Raw genomic sequence first — 23,064 nt, forward strand, 5'->3', positions numbered from 1 at the left:
TGTTGATGCCTGTTACCTTGCTGCTCTCCTCTGCAAGTCAGGATTTTTGCCTAAGTAACTCCAGATTGCAGCTCTCTCATCACTGCATGTTGAACTCACAACTATTCCACTACACAACCACAGCTGTCAGACAATCATCTCCACTCACAACAGTTCATCCTTTCCACCTTTATCCTCCCCAGTATCCTGCTCAGGAGAAAAGCAATAACTGAATGTAAACACTTCCCAGAAGGTGTTCAAGCTACAGGGCATGTCACCACCAACATGCCAAGGAAGGAGGATGACTGCCACAACTGTTCAGTTCCCTCACCCACGGAATTCCAGCTCACATTATTCTGGCACTACCTCCAGGCAAGGTGTGCAGGTCCAGCTGGGTGGCAGCTCCTACCTGGTGACAATGCCATTGGGTGACTGAGGGGCACTCCACTGGAAAGAAGCATTCCTGGAGGTCACGGTGCGGATCTGTGGCGGAGGCTGCTCTGAGGGTGGAGCTGGCTGTGTGGTGAACTCAGCCATGGGTCCTTTGCTGCAACAATTGAAACAGGTGCAGGCCTCCACACCAATGGAGTACGTGGTGAAAGGTTTTAGCCCATGTATTGTCTGCTGGGTGGCAGTCCCTTCTGACAGCTGTAAAAATTAAGAGGGAACTTGTCACAGCTTCAAGCACAAGTACTAAATAAGAGTTATGGAGGTGAATTAACACCAGAAGAAGACAGGCAGAAGATTCTACATGTCCTTTAAGTCTGACAGTAATGCAGTTGTTGTGTAATGGGAACTCTGTGTTTTTCTCCCATTATGAAGTTAAAGGACACTCCTCAAAGGAAAAGACCACACCATCAGTGGCCTCAGGACATCAGTTGAGCTGTGACCACCATATGTCAACTGCAAATGTCATTCTCAGCAACAGAGAAGCTGAAAGCCATTAAAGGAAAACTCTGGGATAAGTGGTACTGAAGCAGAAAATAATGTGGAAAATAGTTCCATGATAAATGTGTTAGCAAATAATCATGCATATCTCACAAGTTTCCTCAATGTGGATTCAGGAAACAGTGCTGGGCAGCATGACACCAAAGTGTCTGGTGGGTCAGGTCACTCCCAGACAGGAGAATATGCTCTCTGGTAGGAACATCTGAGTCAAGAGCCAACATGATGCTGCTCTGCATTCAAACAGACATTGTGCTGGATAAGCCTGTTAGAAAACTTTCCTTAGCTCAGCAAGGGAGACCTGGCAGTTCTGGCAAAAGAAACAGTGCCCTGCTCTGAAACTGCTCACAGGAACTGCCTCTTCACCTTTTTGCTGTAGTCATTTGTTGGTATAGCTTTTTTGAAGCCAAAGAAATAAAAATATGTAGAAAACACCAACAAGGGGCAACATCTGCTCTCATTTGGCAGCATGTGATTCAGCAGAGTTCAGCAAAAAATAAGAAGAAGAGAGTCAAGCAAGCAAAGGGAAGCACTTGGTACTTCTTGATGCCAGAGCCAGAGCCAGAGCCGAGCCAGCAGCATGGCAGGTGTGAGGGAATGGAAATGGAAGGCCATGCAGGCACCAATGGGATGAGCTGGCTGAATCAGACACAGACACAGCCAAGTGCACTGGAAGGAATAAATGGGTATTGTGAAATCAGTAGACAGCTTAAGCTCACGGACAGGACAGTGCATTGCAGAGCAGCTAACTATGGGAGGCCAGGAGAGGAAGGTAGTCTGTAACCAACAGCAGCAGCTTGTAATAACAAAATCGTTAAAGCTAGAAAATACAAGTGGAAGTACAGAAAAAATGTTGACAATACTCACCACCACATCAGTCCCTCTGGTGCCATTAGAAAACAGCCTGTAGATACTGACCACCCCGTTAGGCTTAAGAGGGGGGCTGATGCTCACCACGGCCACTGTGGATGCCACCGTGTTGAGGAGGGGAGCTCCCAGGCCCTCGGGAGGGGCAGGGCCTGTCCGGCAGCGGGACCAGCTGCTTGGCGTCCGGCCCACCGAGTTTACTGACCACACCTTCCACACAAAACAAAGAAGCTGTCAGCAAAGAACTCAAGCCTACAAAACATCTGCTTTTAGCCATAGGGGCTACTGCAGCTCTACTGGCACTGGGTGAAACATGGTGCAATGGTGCTCCTAGAAAATGTCCCTTGATGGCCAGTCAGCATCTGTGTTGACCCAGTAATTTTTTAACAGAAGAGTGAAATATTTCCCACTGCCACACTTAGGGAAAAGAAGCAAAAGCCATGTCTCAGGCACTGTGTGCTCCTGTGTCATCTTCATACCTGATCCCCACTCTCTGAATTCCTACCATTGTCTATGTCACACCATGCCAAGAGGACTCATGAAGGAGCTGCAATCAACAAGAACAATGTTTTCAAAGCTATCTGAACAAAAATACTCGTATCTGGTCCTGACAATTTTTCCCTTCTGCACATTTTCTTCATGCATGCAGGCAGCCCCAAAGAATTCAGGCACTTAAAAGTTGCATTCACCTTGACTGAATCACACAAGCCAAACTCAAGTTACTCTTTAGAACCAGTGAGCTTTACAGGAACATCCCTCTCCTAAAAATATTAATGTATCAGTTTTTTGGAAATATTTTCAGTAACTTGTAATATAAATAAAGCCCAATGAAGTGTATAGTTAATTCAGCATCTCTCATTTATTTTCACAGCAGCATTTGCTTTATTGCATGAGCACAAAGGCAATGACTTCAGTTCCAAGATTTCAAAAATTAGCAGCTTGAATTAGGCCTGATTAAAACCCACATGTCTCTATGAACTATGCCTACTGATTTTGTCAGCTACCCAAAACCAGAGTGATCTGCAGACTACATAAAACTCAGCACTTATTAAACACACTCTCCAACAAATCTGCATGAAAATTAAATTTTGCTTTCATCAAGGACTGAATAAACATATGGAAGGATGTATAATCTTATTTATCAAAAAGAATTTGTATAATTAAACACGAATATCATAAAAGGTTGCCTTAGGTCATCATTTGCATGAGTAAGTAATTTGTAGAATGTCAGGTACAATAGACAGAATAGATGGATGCATGAGCATATAGGGTTAAATTAGACTCAATATTAGCCAACCACATAGTGATCAATCAGAATGATAGATCTAAATGGCAATACAAGAGGACTGTCTGAGCGATTTTTAGTATAAGTATTCCTTAGTAAGCTTTCATGCCAAGCAGTTCTAACTACAGTAAAACACATTCTTATGCGATGTACTTTGGGCACTGGTCCTGGGGAAGGGAATGGTGGGACTATATATTGAGAAAAAACAGGAGGTTTAGAACTAAGAGGTCTTCAAAATTGACCCTGAATCCTTCCAGCTTGCGATAATAATTTCCACGAACACAGGACACTTTACAAGGAGCCTGGGGAAGGAAAATGGATAAAAACAACTGAAGTGCCTTTGAAGGCTGTGGTTCTGCCAATTACAACCCCAAAGATCCTGCCTGATTCCATCAGTTACATACAGAACCATCCTAAGTACCGATGATGCCCTGCAATAAAAAGCTCAGCCAAAGCACTTTCATTTCAGTGGAATCAGTAATACATCTCTGTTGTGAACTATTCATAAAGTCAAACTCTCTTCTCTTTACTGCAGTAGGTCAAACCCTGTATCTCAGCTCAGTTCCAGCTGTTACAAAGATTTACCCACAGTCATTCATTTCAAGGGTCATATTTCTTTGTGGAAAGAATAAAACACATATGGAAAGAGCAGCTCTGAGCGTGGCACTGGCACTGGCTCAGTGCTTACCTGAGCTCAAATGCTCCAGTTATATCCAGGCTGTGGCCTTAATGAGCAAGAAGCGTAACAGTGTCAGGCCTGTCCTGCTGAGCAAGCTGCCCACAGCTAAAGTGAAGGTGATGAGTTAGGAGAGAACCTTCCTGTGTAGCACAGGAATTCAGCTTCAGAATGGGATTGCCAAGGAATTTTGAAAGAGAGCGGGATGCAACTCATATAGGAAGCAAACACTTCACCAAGGGTTGGATGGAGACTCCTCCCTTCATCAATCCCTCACCTGTGCCTACACCTCATATTTCAGGAAGAAGTCTTAATTCACAGAATAACAGAATAAGCTGAGCTGGAAGGGACCCACAAGAATCACTGAGTCCGGCTCCTGGCCCTGCACAGGACCATTCCCAAGAATGTTGTCCAAACGCTTCTTGAACTCTTTCAGACTTGGTGCTGTGACCACTTCCCCAAGGAGCCTGCTCCTATTACTAGGAAATGGCCAGGAGCCAGAAAAGGCCACAGTCACAGAACAGAGTGAGGATTTCTTCCCCATCCTAAGCAGTGTATGATCTTCTTGTGCCACAGAACTGGGAGATTTATAGCAGAGATGAGTCCCTCTGACCTTGGGACACACTGTTCCCCATTATCTCATTTGGTCTTATATTTTGTGCAGAACTGATGTGCATTTTGGAGGAAGTTAAAGAGCAAAACAGAAGGCTTGGAGTTCCTGAATGTTTCTACTGTCAGAGCAGTCCAGTCACCCCCGGGAAAAAAAAAAGAGAAAGCAGGATAATGACAGTGGGGAGGCCATCTCTTGTCCCAGTGCTGACTTCTGCTTCCACAGCTGCATTCAGAACTTCATTACTGGATGCCAGCAGCTTTGAATTGCTTAAATACAGATGAAGACACATCCTGCCCTAAAAACTGTGCACAGAACAATGGGAACATGATGCACTCACATATGAGTCTCTGGTTCCTTTGAGCCTGGGAATAGGCTGAAACCAGAAAAGCAACAGCAATGCTGTTGGAAAAGCACTGGTGCCTTCCCTCTTCCCATTGCACTGGTTTGTATCAGACACCAGAGTTCTGGGCTGGAAGCCCAATGAGGAAGGAATGTCCTGCTTGTGTGAGCAGGCGGGTGACAGTGACATGCAGATACTCCTTACGTGGCTCCTGATGCACTTTCATCTCCTTCCTTAGATGAGAAAAATGTGACAAGGCCTCTTGTACTTGAGCACCCTTCCTGAGCTGATGGCGCTGTCCTCACACACAGGTGTTTATTGTCACCCCATTGCCAGGTCTCGGCTAATTAGTGTGGCCTGGGGTTTCAATAATAATCTTGTAAGAACAATCCCAATCCAGTGCAGCCTGGAAGAGACTGAGGGGACACCTAACTGTGGCCTGCAGCTTCCTCATGATGGGTAGTGAAGGGGCAGGTATCAATCTCTCCTTTCTGGTGACCAGTGACATGACCCAAGGGAACAAAGTGGTATCAGGGGAGCTTTAGGTCAAATATCAGGAAAAGGTTCTTCACCCAGAGGGTGGCTGGGCACTGGAACAAGCTCTCCAGGAAAGTGGTCACAATACTAAGCCAGACAGAGTTCAGGGAGCATTTGGACAATGCTCTCAGGCCCATGGTGTGACTCTTGGGGTGTTCTGTGCAGGGACAGGAGTTGGACTCAATGGCCCTTGTGGGTCCCTTCCAGCTCAGGAGATTTGTGATTCTGTGACTGTGCTCATCCCCTTCTATACTACAGCTAAGTGCTTCAAGGACTCCTTCATGAGTCAGGTAATTGAGGTTCAATCACATGCTCCACCAGAGGCAGTTGTCCTGCTGCCTCTCTGGAGTGGGACTGCCCAGTTGGATGATCCATCTCTGTTCTTGGGATGCTTCCCTATAGAGGAGGAGTTGATGTCCACATCACGCTGCCACATGCCTGACTCTCTGGAAAAAAAGGCCAAGGTCATGGCCATGTTTGTATGGGCCTGACAGACAGACATGGTCTGAGCGTGCCTTCTAGACAGACACCAGCTACTCAGCCCTGCCAGGACATGTGTCCAGCAGAAACCCCCTCGGTGTCTGTGAGTCTGTAACGCCAGCTTCTGAGACAGCTGTGACAGCTAAACAGGCCTTCTAAGGATCTGAATTCCAGATTTACACTGACCTAAGCTGGAGTCCCTTAACTCCCATTGCTTCTGCTCAACCATCTGTAAAAGGATGGATGGTTCTAAAAATATTTCCCTGTGAGACGCTCTCCAAGTAAATCCTGGTCAGTGTTTGGAAACCCAGGGCAGTAAATCCACAGAACTGCCTGCAGATGGAAATGCTGCTGTTTAGCCACATTTTTTGCAGGAAAAAATGTGGCAGCATGGCAACAGAAACCACAATGATCAGTGTCTTTAAAATCAGAGGTCATGGTTTTGAAAAAGTGACCACTAAACAGTCGTGGATAAAAGCTGTTGCCTGGCTAGCCTGGTTAAACTGAAATTTCATTATTTAGGCTTTTGAAAAAAGCTTTTTGGGGTCACAAACAATCTTTATAAATTAGTATAATCAGCACCAAAAATATTTAATCTCATTAATATAGAAATATAAAGACCCTAATAGGCAGCAGTATTACCTTCTTACAATTGTGAAAGACCTCATGGGAACATGGAGCAAACAAGAAGCAATCACATCTTAGGGATGTATTAATGAAAAAACACAAAGAGCAGAAAGCCAAGAAAAGTTTGTTATATTTTGACTTTCTGAATATTCTGCCTCAAAAAGCATTAAGTCTGACATCATGGTGCATGGCTCAGCACCCTGCCAAAAGATGTGGTGTTGTTAATGGCTGCAGTGTCCCAAAAGAACCAGGAGAGGGCTCTGAAATCAGTCTACCAAGGGTTACTAATTAATGTTTTATCAATCTGCTGACCCCTGGTTCAGACTGCACTTTGAAGTGGAGGCAGAGAGAGAAGAGAGGGGAGAAAACTCTCTGGAGAGTGTCTATTCAGAGAACTGAAGAATTCCAGTTACAGGTAACTAAGCTTTTTTTTCCATCATAAATTGAGCCTTCACAGATCCCTGTTCCTGGAAGAAACCTGTGATCAGTCACTCAAAATGATCACAGGACAACCTCAAGGTTCATTGGCATAGCAAGAAGGGGCAAAACTTATGAGAAGCAGGACAGGACATTCTGAGAAGAGTCACTTTACCACAGTGAGCTTGTTCAGGCTTGTTAGGCTTAGCTAACAACTTCTGCCATAAGGGCAGAAACAAGGGCACCAAAATCACCTTAGCCATAGATACTGAATAATCATGTTATTGTAGATGCTGACAGTGGAAGAAGCCCATGAGATGACTTCTATCCCTGAACCACACAGATTCATCTGCTGCAACACCCTTGAAACCCCAAATCTGTACCAAGGAAGATTTGTTTTGAACTCCAACTCGTGCAAAGGGGACCCTCAGGCAGTGAACAGCCTGTGGAGAATGTGAAACTGTCCTTACTGCAGAGATCTCACCAGGCAGAAGGGTGCTGGGGGCAGCTTGCTGCAATGAAGGCAGCAGTCCTGAGCTACTCCTGACTTCCCAGGTCAGGAAGAGCTAGGATACTTTGCACAGCACAGAAGCCAGATGCTTCTCATCCTTCCTGCTTGCAGAAGACCAAGCCAAAGAGCTAATTACCAACCAGCAGTGGATTCTGGCTCCCTCCATGTTCAACACTGTGCCTTGTGCCACTTTGCACTGTGCTTAGTCTGCAGTCCATCACAGGTATCTCTGTGAGGGACAAGATCTCAGCTATGAATGTGTCAGCAGCTTGCACCAAGCTCCTTCAGACACTCAGAAAACAGCCTTTTGCTTAGAAAAAGTCTCATTAGTAAATCACTACTTCCCCTTGCTTTGAGTACTGCTCAGAGCTGTGGGGAGTTACGGATCGCTGTAGGTTCTGGTGAAGCACAAGGTCAGACCAACCCAGCCCTTTGACACATGCATGTAACTCTACTTCTGTGTGTAAAAGGCATGTACAACTTGGATCTCTACTCTTATGGTACACAAAGACTCTACACACCTGTGGCTGCTGGTCATTCCAAAAAGGATTCAATGCTGGCACCACTTGGCACATGCCATGGGAGACAAATGGTAGCAGAGCAGTTTGTACTGTTCCTCTCTTTCTAAAGCCTTTTCATGGAGACCTCGAAGACCCAGCACTACTTTGAGACCTTGCTTTGGATTTCTTGACATAGATTTGCTCAATTTCTAACCCTACACTTACATAAATGCAGAGTTTTCACAGTGTAATTACTTTCAAATATAATAAGATATTTTAGGGTCATATAAGATCTGACATCAGCAAAGTCAGAAACACAGCCCTCAATTTTTTGGTTATGTTCAAACAGCAACCTTCAAGACAATTGAAGAGACCACAATCTTGGCTGGTTGAAATTAAAGAAAACCAATGAACCTCCCTCTCACCATTAATTGCAGCATCCTTCACAAGTTTTTATGAATTGGTTGTTGTACTAGCTGGCTAATTTGGAGCTTCTTATGTGATGTCAGCAGAGCTCAGAGCAAAAGCTTATCTACCAAAATCTAGCACTCAGCATTAGAATAATGTATTCACATCTGGGCACTCCAGTATCAGGCAGGTATTATCAAAGCTGAAAGTTTAAAAAGTGGGCGCAGTTTATGGTGGACAGAGCAAAGGCAAGGGAAAGAAAGTATCACATCCCTTCATGAGCAGGAGTATGAGAAGGTAGTAATCAAATGTGTGCTTCCTGATTGCCCCTTCTCAGACTGCCCCATACTTTTCCCTCTTCAACATTATTACTCTCCTTATGGAGGTCATAAACATACAACGGGGATAGATTTCAGGTCCACACTTCTAGTACTGTGTTAATTAGAGCCTCTTAACATTGCTATTCATCTCCACTGTTCAAATGCTAATAATAAAACTACTAAACCCATTCTGGAAAAGGGAAAGACAATAGGCAAAAACTTTGGGACTTAAACAAAATTACCAAATTTTAAAGGAAGCTCATTCCATATAACATAGGATAATGCCAGTAATTAATGAGAGATGTAAAAAGGTTTAACTCTGAAAGATAGAAAATTAAATAATTTGTTTCCTATGGGTATATAACGAGATAGTTACCAGGTTCCCATGAGAGAGATAAGCAGATATTAAAAGGTCTTTCCAATACCTGTAATGGCTAAGGGCAACAGCTAATTCAATAGATTCGATCAAAATCACCACTTCTTTCTTTGCTTCTGATTTATTACTTTGGCTGCAGTTAGTCATCACTCATTTTAGTTTGCTTTTCAGCAGTCATAAATTATGCCTCATAAATAAAAAGATACAATCAAGGAAATCTTATCAAGGAATCATCTACAGCCCTGGAGTATATTTTCCCCTGGTACTCACACTAATGTCTTTTTAAAGGATAGCTTGCCATGATTTTGAATATGTTGGAATCACAATTTACTGAGAAGGGTCTTGCAAGAGTGGCACTGTAAGTCTCTCAGTGGTAAATGTGGACCAACAAATCCAATTCTAATACTCTGTCATGGTCTGACACAGGAAAAGAATTTTCTCAAAAAGAAAAAGTCAATCCAGTTAAGGGTCAGGTTTAAATACTAACACTTAGGTTGACCAATTGAAAATAGACACACTTCTGAGAACACAGAGGGGTTAAAAGCAAAATTCCCAGAAAAACTTGCTCTCTTTAGTTCCAGTCATTGGAGAGTGCAGACCTCCCCTGCCCAGCCCGGGCTGGGTGGGGGAAGAGACCCATGTGGCCTGGGGAGGTAATCCAGGAGGTGAAGGATCAGGAACCGAGCTGGACCAACTCCTGTGGACAGAAGGGTGGAGAACGTCTGAGATGTCTTTGTTCCACCCCCCAACCTAGAGGGAAAGAGATAAAGAGCCTGCAGACTCCCGGGAGTTTGCCATCAAAAGAAAAGGAAGAAGGGGGAGAAGATGCCCAGTGTGGGAGATGAGAAACAAAATCCTAGGCCAAAATTTCAACCCTCCGGGGAGTCCGGGAATTTTAACCCTTTCCTGGGAAATGAAGGCTTTGTGAAATATTACTCCTCCTCAATTTGAAGGAAAGAGAGACAGCCCAGGACCTCAGATGTCAGGGAAAGAAAGTTAGGGGAGATAATAGAGTGACTTTTGGCTAGACTCTTCTTTTTAGCCATAGACTAAACCAATCCTTCCTCCAAGAGAGACTGCATTTTAAAGAGATGCAATAGTAAGCCAAAAGACTCCTCCAGCAACTACCAGTTCAAAACTAAATAGAAAAATTTAAAAAGAGTGTGATAATACCCTCCATCTTCAGAAAAAAAGAGAAAACAATCTCTGTTCTTAAACCCTCAGCCCCAAGGGAAAATGGGAGGGACTGTAGTACCAAAATAAGAGGGACTGTTATTCCTGTTAATCCTTGACAAAGCATCCTTAAAAAAAGCCCTATAAACAGTCTCTGTCCATGCACAGTAGTTAGAGCACTGTAACATAGAGAGGAGAGTGTCACACTAGCTGGTGTGTCTGGGCAGTGCCATGTATAACATAGAAACACAAGAAGTAGCAGCTATGTTTCCTAGAAGTCTACAATACAAAGGAAACTCCTCTCTCCCCTTATAGACTCAGTATTAATTATGTAAAAAAATAAAAACTTAATTAAAAGTCCAAATGTGTCTCACTGTGGTTTGTTAGAGCTAAGTAGTAGGAAGAAGAATGTTTTTAAAAGTTTTCATTTTCAATTTTGTCTATATTTTTTCCTTTCTTCTTTTTTTTTTTTTTTACAGTAGTAGTAGTAGCTTAATGAAGTTTTTTTCCTTTTATTATTAAGCTTAACCCTGCTTTACTCTGTTCTCAATCACGTTTCACAGCATTCAATTAATAAGTTACATTTTCATAGGGGCACTAGCATTATGCCAGTGTCAAACCATGACATATTCATATTTAATTTAATGAAAAAAAAAATCAAGGTTTTTTTGCATCAACACACTTGAATTTAAGATTGTATTGACAAGAGAAACACACTGCCTGAGGTGAGGCTTAATGAGCAAAATCATGTGGTTTCAAATTGCCCTTTTTGCTTCTACTAGGAGAAAGGAAATATCTCATTCTGCAAAAGGATATATAGGGTAGGTATCATCATTGCATCAGTGAAACAACATAGTTATGTCTGCTTTACTTTCCAGAAGCTGAGGTCAAGTGTGGTAGTCTAATGCAGATGTAGTATGAGAAATTCTGCTTAATTGGAAGCAGAAACCTCATATGAAAAAACAACCAAAATAGCAAGAAGGGAATGGGAGAAAGAACTACTTTTTTTTTTTAAAATGTCACTGCTTTGCAGTGGATCTTTCTGTCAGAGAGATGGGAAGAAATTGGGAATTAAAAGAATGAAGAAGATCCAGATATGAGGGATATTGCAAACAGGTCACTGTTTCATCACTGGTCAACTAGAAAACTGGTTTTACCTCATTTTAAACTGCAGAAGTCACTGACCTGTTTGCCGGTAACTAATCAGCACAAGCTGGAGCTCAGCCAACAATGTGACAGAAGGCTGGTAAACCAAGTGTCCTTCCTGGCATTGGAAAGTGACCAAGAAGGCCAACATATTCTACTCCCCATGTAGGTGGTCCTTTCTTAGTCTTCATGACTTTGTACCCACTTTTTTTTTTTTTTTTTAATCTCTCCAAAGTCAGAATATTATTTGTTTTCTCTTTGAGAGGACCCAATACATATTTACCCTGGTGTATCCTGGGGTATTTCCTAGACCCATCAGTTGGCTGCAGTAACAAGAGGGTGAGAAGGATTCTCCACACACAGGAGGGATGCTGTGCCTCTTACAGTGGTCAGAGGCACACAGCCCCAGCACTGCAGACCCTGTCTTGGTGCATTGAATAGTCCTCTTGGAGAATAAACCTCTGCAGGGAGCCATAAACCTTTCTGAAGAGGGACAATTGTAATTTTCTGTCTTTTACATGCTCTGTGCCTGCCAAATAGAAATAAGGATGCGTCCTAAACCAGGAAGACATTAAGCCATTAATCTAAAGAAGCAGTTTTAAGAACACAATTAAGTGTAATTGTGGAGGAGTGATACTGCATTTGCATGGAAATCACACCATACTGTGACTGCTCTGCTTTGCACTAAGTGCCACAAGTCTCTGCTCAGAAGGGCCTTCCCTTAGCTGAGAAAAACAGGTTTGGCTCTATAGGCTGCTATATGGTAACATTGCACACCACTTCCAATGATTCCCAAGGAGGGCCTACACACTCTGTTTCAAAAATATTCCAGGAAACAAAGGATTGCACTTGCAAACTCCTTTGGCCTCATGAGTGATGCTTGTTTAAACAAGGGGGATTTTCAGATCATGCAATAGTATATGGTTAATAGAGTTGGAGATACAAGACAGAATTCCAACAAATACCTAAAAGATGCTCTAGAAAATGCAAGTATCTCAATGTACAACTAGACCAACACAGGGAGTTTCAAAGATCTAAGTGTTTTGTAGTATGGAAATAGGCACTGTATGCCACTTGAAAACCCACTGCAAACTAGCAGGTGCTAATATGCTCATGCAGAACTGGCCCTTTCAAGTATAAATGTGCTTCCTTTAAGAACAGTGACCTGAGCATTTTGGGGGTATAATCACTTTTGTCAGCATGAGCTTCTAAACTCACATCATTGCTCTGGAAGTGCAACTTTTGCACCTGGTTTTATAAAACCTGATATTCAGCTGAAGTTTCCAGGAAAACAAACAAATTAAAAACCAACAAAACCCAATGAAAAAACTCCCAAGAAGCTCAGATTCAAAAGACCTGATTTCAGGTCCAAAGAAGCTATTAGAGCATTGAACTGAATCTCAATATCTCCAAAAAAGCTGGAGAGAGTCCCATCACAGCATTTTGATTTTATCTGCATTCTGCTGGAGGAAATTCAGTTGCATTTAAAGTTTTATGTCCAGCAAACAAGCCCCAAATACAGAGACAGGAGAATCAATATCCAGTTTAAGTGAAATATAAATCTGGGTTTCATCAGCATAATAGCAAAAGCCAAGCCCTATACTTATGAATAACTTGTCTCACAGGCAAGATATAAATTGTCAACAATGGAGAAACTCAGAATACATCCCAGAGGACTGCTGCAAGTGACTTAAGCAGAAGGTAAATACATGCATTGAAAAACTTCTCATGGTGAAATAAATGGCCACTGGTGAAAAAAATCCCAAAAATTACTTAGAGTTCCAATCAAAATCTCAGCCTGGTTATGAAGCAGACTCAAGATAAAAAGCAAGTCTTGAATATAGCACAATAAAGCACAGGAATCCAATCAAAAGGTTTTTTTTTTCTTTTTTAATCTTTTACTGATAAGTCATTAAAGATGTTGGCTGAAAAAAGTCTCTATGGTACCCACTTCCCAAGGAACAGCTTCTGACTGAGATAATTAAAAGTTAGCCCAGCTGAGAACATCCCACAGCCAATATCTACAATGTCCAGCTTGGAGAGTTTTTCTTCATCTAAGAAAGCTTCCTTACAAGTATGGTTTGGATAGACAGCAATGCTTGCTGTCTACTCAGACCCATCTGCACTTGAATTCACATTCCCCACAGATCCTGCCTAAAGCAGCAAGGAAATCTGGTCTAACAATAGTTCTGCTGATACAGGCTATACAATCTCCATCCTTGCATCTGCAAGGATGGAGAACTTGATCCAAAACTCAGCTGGACACAGCGCTGAGAGCCTGGTCTATCTGGACCTGCCTCAAGCAGGGAGTTAGGCTGGATGCCTTCTGGATGTCCCTTCCAAACTGCATGACTTGATGAGTTTACTACACTTGTGTATGCAGCAGCTGGAGAGACTAATGCAATAAAACAAATGTTTAGGTTTAATTCTTCATGGTTTCTGGCTACTTAAAAGGAGAAAGCAATAGCAGTGGAGCAGAGTTACCAAAGAACCTGACCTATACAGTGTGCTTTCATTAAATTTGCAGATGACACCAAAGTAGAGGGATCAGTTGATGCTGAAGGACAGATCTGCTAGTCAGAAGGCCCTAGAGAATGGGAATTTCAGCAAGAGAGATGCAAAGTCCTGCTCCTGGGGAGGAATAACTTCTTGCAGTTTCACATGGTCAGCATTACTGACCAACTAGGGAGCACCTCTGCTTGAAAGAACCTAAAGGTAGAAAGCTGAACACGAGCCAGGCAGCAAAGATGGCCAGCATCCTGAGCTGTTCCACAAGAGCACAGCCAGACAATTAAAGGAAGTGATTACCTGCCTTTATTTAGTGTGTATTTTGTTTTGGCCCCAAATAACAGAAAGATATTGATAAATTGGAATGAGCTTAGTGGAAGTCCATCACGGTAATCAGGGGTTTGGAAAAGTGCCTATAAAGAGAACCTGTGGGACTTGGGATTGCTCAGCTTGGGGAAGAGATGGCTTTGGAGGGACTTGATTGCAGTTACCCAGCAGGCTAATGATGGGGGGAAGCCTGTTTCTTTACTATGGTATATGTTGGGAGGGGACAAGATAAAACAGGTGTAAGTTCAAGCAAAAAAGGTTCAGACTGAACATAACAAAAAAACTTTTTTGCAATGAGGACAGTCAGGTAGTGGAGTTGATTGTAAGGTTACATTCTTCTCCCCAAAGGTTTTCAAGATAAAGTCCTGAATGAAGCCCTGCAAAACCTCATCTGACCTCTTTACTGACCCTGCTTTGGGCAGAAAGTTGGGCTGGATGGCCTCTTGAGAGCCCTTCCAACCTGAATTATCTTGTGATCCTATAAAGCCAATGAGCCTGTGAAAGAAAGATTGCTCCGCCTTGCTCAAGAGGTGGATTGCACTGTTTCAGGTATATATTAAACAAAATGTGAACACCAACCATCAACAGCAAATTCACTTTTGAACCACCAAAAAAATGTGCTTGTCAGTCTAATGACTAATTTAAAGAGAAAACAGTCCCCCTGGATGTAAACTGCTCTGAGATCTAAAATTAACCTAAGATCTAAATTAAAAATTAATTCAGAAAAGATTGGGGGATGATGGAAAAAGAAAGAAAAAATAATGGGAAAAAAGCTACCTTTTCAAAACTAGAATTTACAATAACTGAGCCTTGCAGACACTCTGGAGGGTACACAGACATTTAACATATAAGATACACAGGCATCTACTACTAAGCTAAACAAATGCTGAATGAATATATTGCTTGTATGGAATTATTTTCAGCTTCTCAAGTCTTTAAAATACATTCACAATAATAATTCGGGTTTCACAATGCTATTAACATTAGAATTGAGATGTGTATGTTCATTGTAAGTGTAAAGTAAGGTTCTCAAAGTGTACTGAAATCATAACCAGAGCTGCTAAATAGCTTCAATTCCCACCTGATATTCGTACTCTGTGTAAGGCAGCAACTTGTCGTCTTTGAAGGAGGTTGAAGAACCATTGTAAACGAGCGAGAGGTCTAAATTTATGTGGGCTTGAGCTGCTCTCCTCCTGTAAAGTTCATAGTATAAAATCTTCCCGTTTGGCTGCTTCGGGCCGGCCCACAGGATGGAAGCAGTGGACTGGAAGCCGCCGGCTGTTTGTATTTCAATGAGAGGGGCCGGCTGCGCTGCCGGCGGTGCCTCCAGCGTCCGCGCCGGTGCCCACTCACTGGAGGCGCAGCCCAGCTCTGTGCAGGCCTGGAGCTGGACTTCGTACCTTGGGAACACAAAGCGGGAGCGAGGTGATTAAAGTGCTGCAGATACAAGTACAAACCGTACGTGAGAGCGGGTGGATTTCTTAATTTCTCCCGGTCTTCGGAATTTTTAATAGGCACGCAGTTTGCATGAACACAGGGATTGTGTGCTGCGCCTTGTGTAGCAAAGAGGAAGAACACTGTTTTCTGGATTTTTATTTGGGTGTGGTTTGGTTTTGTTCAGAGCACTTAACATCTGCAGGAGCCAAGTGATCAAAATAATTTTGATTTTGATGATATAAATCAAAATGATGATTCACTGTAAGAGATGATTTGGATGTCATTTGAGAACTATAGAGTTCCTCTATTACTCTCTTTGGATTTAGATTAGTTATATGTAAATAGTAGACAAACTTACCAACCAAGTAACACACACAAATTATGCCTACACAAATATATAAGGAAAGGTCAGGTAAATAATCAAGAATTAGTGGGGAAGATATTACTTCAGTATCAAGTGCATTTCTGTAGCAGAGTTTGGTACACTCAAGTTTTAGCTTTCACTTAATCATAAATCACATGTTTCCAGCTTGAGGATTCAAACATGTTCCATTAATTTCATTGCAGCTACCCTGTGAATGGGCCAGCTACTGTGAGTTTGGTCTCCCCACCCTGAATTTTGTCAACTAAAGCCCTATTTATTCTCCATAGCAGACACCATGTGACTGATGCACCAGTAAAAGACTGCTAAGTCAGCACTATGCACTTCATCAAGATGATAGAAAGCTGGTGCTACTATAAATTTAAAAGAAAAAAATATCCTTATTTTATTATTTTGCTTTTTAGCAAACAACCCCATGGGTCTGACTATGTGTTTAAGCAAGATAGCTGAGCTCTCTGCCAGGCCACTGCACCACCCCACAATATTTATTCAACAAATGGGTTCTTCTAGAATTACCTGCTGTAGGGCTGCAGCTGTGCCACTATGTATGACCGTCTCAGAAAGGAAACATGAGATGCATCAAAGTCAAAAGTCTTCTTTCCCGTTTCACCAGGCTTGTGGAGCGAGATTGTGTAGTTTCTAATGTCTCCATTTACTTTGATAGGTGGATCCCAGGCCACCAAAATCTCACTGGAAGACCATGCCTGTAACCTAGGAGGCAACATCCCAGATGGAGCAGAGGGGTTGGTTCTTATCTGAGCTGAGGGACTGGTGACGCTGCCCTGGCTGTTATTTGCTGTGACAGTGTAGCTGTACTCCATGCCTGGCATTAGGGTGAAATCAAGATACCGAGTTTCCAGACCAGAGTAAACAAGCACACCATCCCTCCTTAGGTCATAGCTCGTGATTTTGCCATTGGGCTTATCTGGGAGTTTCCATGTGATTTCAATTGACTCTGAGCCCATGACCAGCAGCCTGGGAGCTTCCATATTTAATGGTGGAGCCTCCATGGTCATCACAGACTGGGATGTGCTAGAGGTGCAGCCCCCAGCAGTACAGGCGACCAATGCAAAATCATACTGCGTGTAAGGCTTCAAGTTAGAGACCAGCATTTGCAAACTGTTGCCCCGATAATACTCTTCATTGCCGAGTTTCAATATGTACTTGGTGATATCTCCATTTTGTATCTGGGGAGGTGCCCAGGATGCACTGATCTGAGTGGCACTGACAGCCTGCAGAGATGGGGGGTCCACCAAGGCAGGAGCTGCTTCCAGGGTTCGTATTGCAGCTGGCTCACTGGTAGAGCAGCCCCCCATGGTACAGGCAACCACTGCATAGCTGTACACCGTGTAGGGCAGCAAGTCCTCATCTATGTAGCTCAGAGTAGCAGCGTCGAAGCTGAAAGGATAAAGAGCATCATTCTTCAGCAGCCTGTATGACTGGAGAATGCCATTGGGCTGTGCTGGGGGTGTCCACGATATGAGCACTTTATGGGGGTTGGCTGACAGCACAGATAAACTGGGGGCAGCAAGACCTTTTGGGGCAGTTTGACTGGTCTCTGCCACTGTCCAGGAGCTGTCAGCATAGCCTGCTGCATTCCAGGTACGTATTTTATATTCATACCTTGTCCATGGCTGTAAACTTTTATCATTGTAGGTGAATGTATTGCTTTCAGTGTTATATTCTGTGAAAATAATTTTCTCATCTTCTGTTGTTGCTCCGTGCCCTGCAACAGTCTCTTCTGTGTGTCTGTGAATAACTTCATAGCGAATTATTTTTCCATTCGGATTAATTGGCTGCAACCAGCTCAGTTGAACGTTGGTGGCATTCACTGCCTGGATTACAGGTGCCATCTGGGACACTGGGGGAGCTTCATCTGTCCAGACTGGCTGGGGTGGAGAGCGAGTGCAGCCTGCTGAATTGCAGGCCTCCAGCACGAGCGTGTACAGGGTGTATGGCTCGAGCCGCCGGAAGAGGAACTGGCGAGATAAACCACTGTACTCCAGGTGGTCATCGCTGAAAACATTGTAGGTCTGGTGAATTAAGGAAGAAAAAAAAGGCAGGCAGGAAAGGAAGGAGGGACAGAAGCCAGGAAAAAAGGAAAACAAAACAAAACAATTTTTGTCAATAACCAGTAGATGAGACCCTTAATCTTTGCAATAGGGTAAGGGCCATTAACCAATGATTCAGAAACTTATTCTTGCTAGTAACAATCAGCTCACAAACAGATAATGGATACAAAAGGAATGTTTTGATCCAATTTTCATTAATTTTTTTTTCATTTTGAATGCAGTAATAAATCACTTAGTGACAGTTTTCATTATATTTGATTGTTATCAAGTTTCATCACAAGGCTCTCACAGGCCAGCAGAAAGCTTCTTACAGACTAGCTCTAAAGAATATCACTTAAGGGCAAAAACCCTCCAGATAAAACCATCTAGTTGCAAACCTTGCAGGTAAAGGTCTACACTCAGTTGAAACCATTGAGCTAAAGACATCTCAAATTTCAGAATAATATTCTATGAAACTCAGGTTTTCTACAAACACATTTTGGTCATGTCCAATATCACCATGAGTAAGATTATGAGCTTTCATGTACAGCTTTCTATGCATTAAATGAACAATTTGGTTCAGTGCAAATGAAAATTTACAGTCACAGAGTAGCACAAGAATGTTATTATTATTCGTTTTAATATAATGACAAGCACAGAGAACACACAGAGTGTCTTGGGTTTATATAGGACTTCCATATTTTTTTAAACTATGCATTAGATTGAGTCATTTTTGGCAAAAAAAAAAAAAAAAAGGTTTTAATTTGATATTCAGCATTTCCCTTCTGTTTTTTAATCAAGTGAACTGTCAAGATAAGTATTACCTTAATGATGCCATTGGGTTGGGAGGGCTCTGACCATTTTAGCAGCAGAGCCCTGCCATTTTCTTTCTTTTCCACAGTGAAGTTGCTCAGGCCACTGGGTGAAGCTTCCAAAGTGCGCACAGATGTCCAGGGGCTTGAAACCTGCCCGGCGTTGTTTACAGCTACGACATGAATATGATATGTTGTGAAAGGTTTCAATCCAAATAAATGAGCCTGATGCTTTGTTCCCTGAAGCAAGAATACAGATGTTTGAGTTAGTTAAAAAAGTAATCAGCATCTGTGGTTTATGTCACTTGGAAAATAAGGCCTCAGCTCTGGGTCACTTCTGACTGCTTTGCAGAATACCCCATCTGGTTACTAGGATTTTTTTTGGTGGTTTTTTTATGACTGAGCCTCAAAAAGAAATTCTTAGGGTTTAAAAAAATTATCTGTCATTATGATGGAGCCTTTGGAGTGAATTCCTTGGGAGTCCTCCACAGTCTGAATCTCAGCTAGGACACAACTTACATCTCACTCAGCATGTGTCTGAGCTTGCTCAGTGAGGATGAAGCTTCCTGGAACTGGATTCAAGCTCGCAAAAACCTGTGGCACACAAGTAATGGTTGTCTCTACAGAAATTTTACTCATCTTGTGTGTACATGTGACATTTTGTAGGCATGCTGTCCTATTCTAGCTACTCAGGCCGTGGTAATCTGGATAAACAATTTGTGAATCCCACCAGGCTCAGCCGGGGCTGCAAGGACTGGGGCTAACCTGCTGCCACATCAGAGCACAGCTCAGCAGAGGGGTATGGTGGGGATGCAGGCTGAGGGATATCAGCCATGGCCAGGAGGGACCACTGGCATCCCAGCTCACCCCAAACAGCATCTGACACAGACCTGACACTGCTCAGGCAAGGAGAGCCTCAGCACAAAATCTGATCTAGGCAGGAAGGCAAAACAGCCATGGAATTATTCTGAAAAGTCACAAAAGGCACAGTAACCAACAAAGAAAAGAAGTAACGTTCCAGCAGGAGACTGTGCAGATGTGTTGGATCAGAGCAGCAAAGATAAAAGGAGTTCAGCTAATCACTGATATATTTAATCTCATTTTTAGCTGTACTTTGGCACGAATTATAGGGACCACAAGAAAGGGAGTGCAGGAATGCCTTCATGTGACAGAAAGAGCTGAAGTCAATATCCCTGTGTCAGTAAGTCATATTAGGTTGCTAAATGCTAACATTTCCAATTGCTTAATATTTAAACATTTGTTAAGCTATCAGACTCAGAAACAAATTTTAAAGAAATATTAATTTCTTTTTTAAATATTAAAAGTTAGATCATAAATATTTAAATAGTTATTTCCTCAAAACAATGAGTTAGTCTTTTAGATAAATATAGCACAGCATTTGAATGACCATTATGAATATTAAATCTGAAGATGCCACAAGTACAGATTATAAACATACTTTTCTGATAAATGATTCCTTTTTTCTGTTAAACAGGGCAAACACTAGCAAGATTAATAATGCAAAAAAGTATAATTCTTTGTTAGGAATTCCCAGTCATCACTGCCAAAAAAGCATAAGCTGAAATGCAAATAGCAATCACCTCAAACAGATTATATATAAAAAAGCTCTGGCTGCTGTGGGACATTTAGAGATATCTTTTGTCATAAGAAACATGGAAAGCATGTGGGCTATAAAGCAAAAACATATGTATATTGTCAATAGCAGCACCTGTTCAATTACAGTTTATTTCAGTATGGAGAATTTCATTCAGCCCCTAGATGGCAATACTATCAAACACTTTTTGTAACGTGAGTACTTAATGATTAACAACGTGCGTTCAGTCATCCAACATACTCAAGGCAGCCATTAAAAAAATAACAAACCTGATTTCATTATAGATTCTTTTAATAAACATTTATGGCTTAGATCCTTGAAAGTGGAAGCATTTAAACTGCCATAGCCAAAAAACCCTACACAACCAACTGCAAAATTATGAACTGCAGGTTAAAGAACCACGTTTAAATTGAGGCTCATGCTTAGCATAAAAATCTGGCATCAGAAATTATGTTGGCACCAAACATGATTAAAATTAGCTTTACAATTGGATGTAGTCTGTATTAATAGTTTTTACGAGGACAGTTATCTATTAGGTTTTCAAAACAGAACTTTTAAAAGCTTAAAATTTACATTCCATGGTTTGGGGATGGGGATGGGAGGAAGGGATCATGCAGCATTAAATTATTGCCCCTGAACTGCTACACAGAGGCTCTCTGAAGGTACAAACACATTATTAAAAACATCAGACAAAAAGCAATGGCTCTGCTTTTTAATGAGCTGCATCATTGGGTGGGTTTTTGTGACAGCAATGCTACAAAACACTAGATTTATATTTTTAAACAGAAAATGAAATATTTTTCATCACCCTCTACCATTTTTCCGCTAAACCCCAAGATTTAATTATTTACAATCCTCACTGCACTTTGAAATGAAACAAGGATGGAGGGATTTCCTTGCCTGCAGTTCATCATGTTCTCTGGAGACTGCTAAACCATTCCTTCCAGGGATGACTTTTATCCCTGGCTCCTACAGATACTTCTTGAAGAGCAAACGGTTTACATGTATTTTTGTTTTGTTTGGTTTTGAAGTAAGCTCAGGGGACGTACTCCCAGAATACAGAGCCACACTTTCTCCCCCTGCACTGCTGCCATTGCCAGCCGTGAATTTGCTCAGCTCAAAGGCTGTTGCTGAAAAGAGTATGGATGGCAGACTCGGTGATTCATTTTAAGAATCACTTTATGTCCTCCCATGACATTTTCAGCCTAGAAATACTGTCCTGCTGGAATGGTCAAATATAAATTGTAAAATATACCTTGTACTGATAGCACTGTAACTTGGGCTTCAGTGGACAATGACAGCCTTAAACAGGCACAGGAACAAAATCACTGTCTGGAATAGTCTCCCAGTCTTCCTCTGCAAAGCCATAAACTCATATTTCCCATGTTTACATGTGCTAACAGTCTAGATTTCATTCACCATTAAAAGAAAACCAACAAAATAAAATTTTAATGTGAACATTAAGATGTTCATAGACTGGCTGACCATGAAATCCAATGAACTTCAAGCCCATGCCCTCCGTTCTCTGTCCCTAACTGTAAAACATTCACACTCCATCAGTCATTAAATTAAAAATATTCCAGCAAACATTTAATGTGTACAATCTCACATTCCTCCTCTGTGGCTCTTTGATTCTTTCCATGTAAACACTACAGAAATGGACACCTTACAGAGGAGGGAGGTTTTGACAAGCCACTGTGACCTGATCACATCCTGTAGCCCAGAGCCCAGCCTTTGGCACAGTCCTTGCTTTTGGCAGCCTGATCTCCTCCCCCTGGTACAGCTCTAGCAGCACCACCACTACTCCAGGCAGGACCTTTGGTTTTGCTCTGTAAAGTGCTTCACATGCTGCCAGTGACAGCACAAGCTGTTAACAGCAACAAATACATTCCTCCACTAATTCCACTCTTCTCCACTGTAAATTAGGATAAAAGTTATTTAAAATAAAACCTTGTTTTAACACATTTTTCCAAACATAAAACGAGAGAACAAGAATCATGAATAATGCATTCATCAAGATTTGCTTCAGATTGCCTTTTTTGTTTGTTTATTTTTTAATTCATGAACACAGAAGTCACTTAAAGTCTGGAAACAAATTAGCATAGTCTTTCATGCCATTCAAAGGCAGCAGCATCCATAACGCAAGGTGCCTGTCTTCCTCGCTACCTCTTGGTCCTCCTCGCAGGCACGGGCAAGGCTGTGCAGCCTTCAAGGGTCTGATGATTTTACACTGCCTACTGTGATTGCTTTTGACTACTTGAAGTGCCCCTAAGGTGGCAACAGGGTCAAGAGGTCTTTGTAGGTTGAAAATGATCAAAAATTAGCATTGATCTGTAGCTGTCAATAATACTCTGCACGGGTGGACTCCCTGCACAAATGTTTTAACTGCATACAACTACACAACCTAGTCATCTTTGAATCTATCGATCTGATGAAGCAGCACTTCCAGGGGTGTCACTCTAGGCTTCCCCTCTTCTTTCAAGGCAGGTTAGCTTACCCAGTTGCCTAGGTCTCAAGGAATGAGCTCAAACTGAAACAGACACATCAGAAGATCTCTGAACCACTGCAGAGCTGCCCAACAGGAGTTTGAGTATCTGTCCCTTCTTCAGGGGTAATATCAAAGCTCAGCAAGTCATCACCAGTCACGTTAAGGTTAGGCTCTGGTTTCTTCTCCCTCCCTGTCTTCTCTTTGTACCATAATCTCTACTTGGCAGGTATCTTGAATAGCTGAA

At 42.2% G+C, this 23,064-nt stretch overlaps 1 protein-coding gene across 12 annotated transcripts in view; it reads right to left on the minus strand.

Annotated features, from left to right (window-relative positions):
* Positions 1–23,064, minus strand: part of USH2A (usherin) — a 391,259-nt gene that overhangs the window by 14,438 nt on the left and 353,757 nt on the right. For all 12 annotated transcript variants that reach the window (XR_014954513.1, XM_085577109.1, XM_085577108.1 and 9 more), the window contains 5 exons: positions 18,730–18,957; positions 16,371–17,887; positions 15,117–15,435; positions 1,792–2,001; positions 389–627 (listed from right to left, as the gene is read on the minus strand). Coding sequence is in view for 11 of the 12 variants with exons in the window: in XM_085577109.1 (XP_085433235.1) it covers positions 389–627; positions 1,792–2,001; positions 15,117–15,435; positions 16,371–17,887; positions 18,730–18,957 (2,513 nt within the window). In the remaining variant the exon portion in view is untranslated. The remainder of the gene's footprint in view (positions 1–388; positions 628–1,791; positions 2,002–15,116; positions 15,436–16,370; positions 17,888–18,729; positions 18,958–23,064) is intronic.

Source organism: Lonchura striata, chromosome 3 (assembly GCF_050655825.1).
Source record: "Lonchura striata isolate lonStrDom1 chromosome 3, ASM5065582v1, whole genome shotgun sequence".
NCBI lineage: Eukaryota > Metazoa > Chordata > Aves > Passeriformes > Estrildidae > Lonchura > Lonchura striata.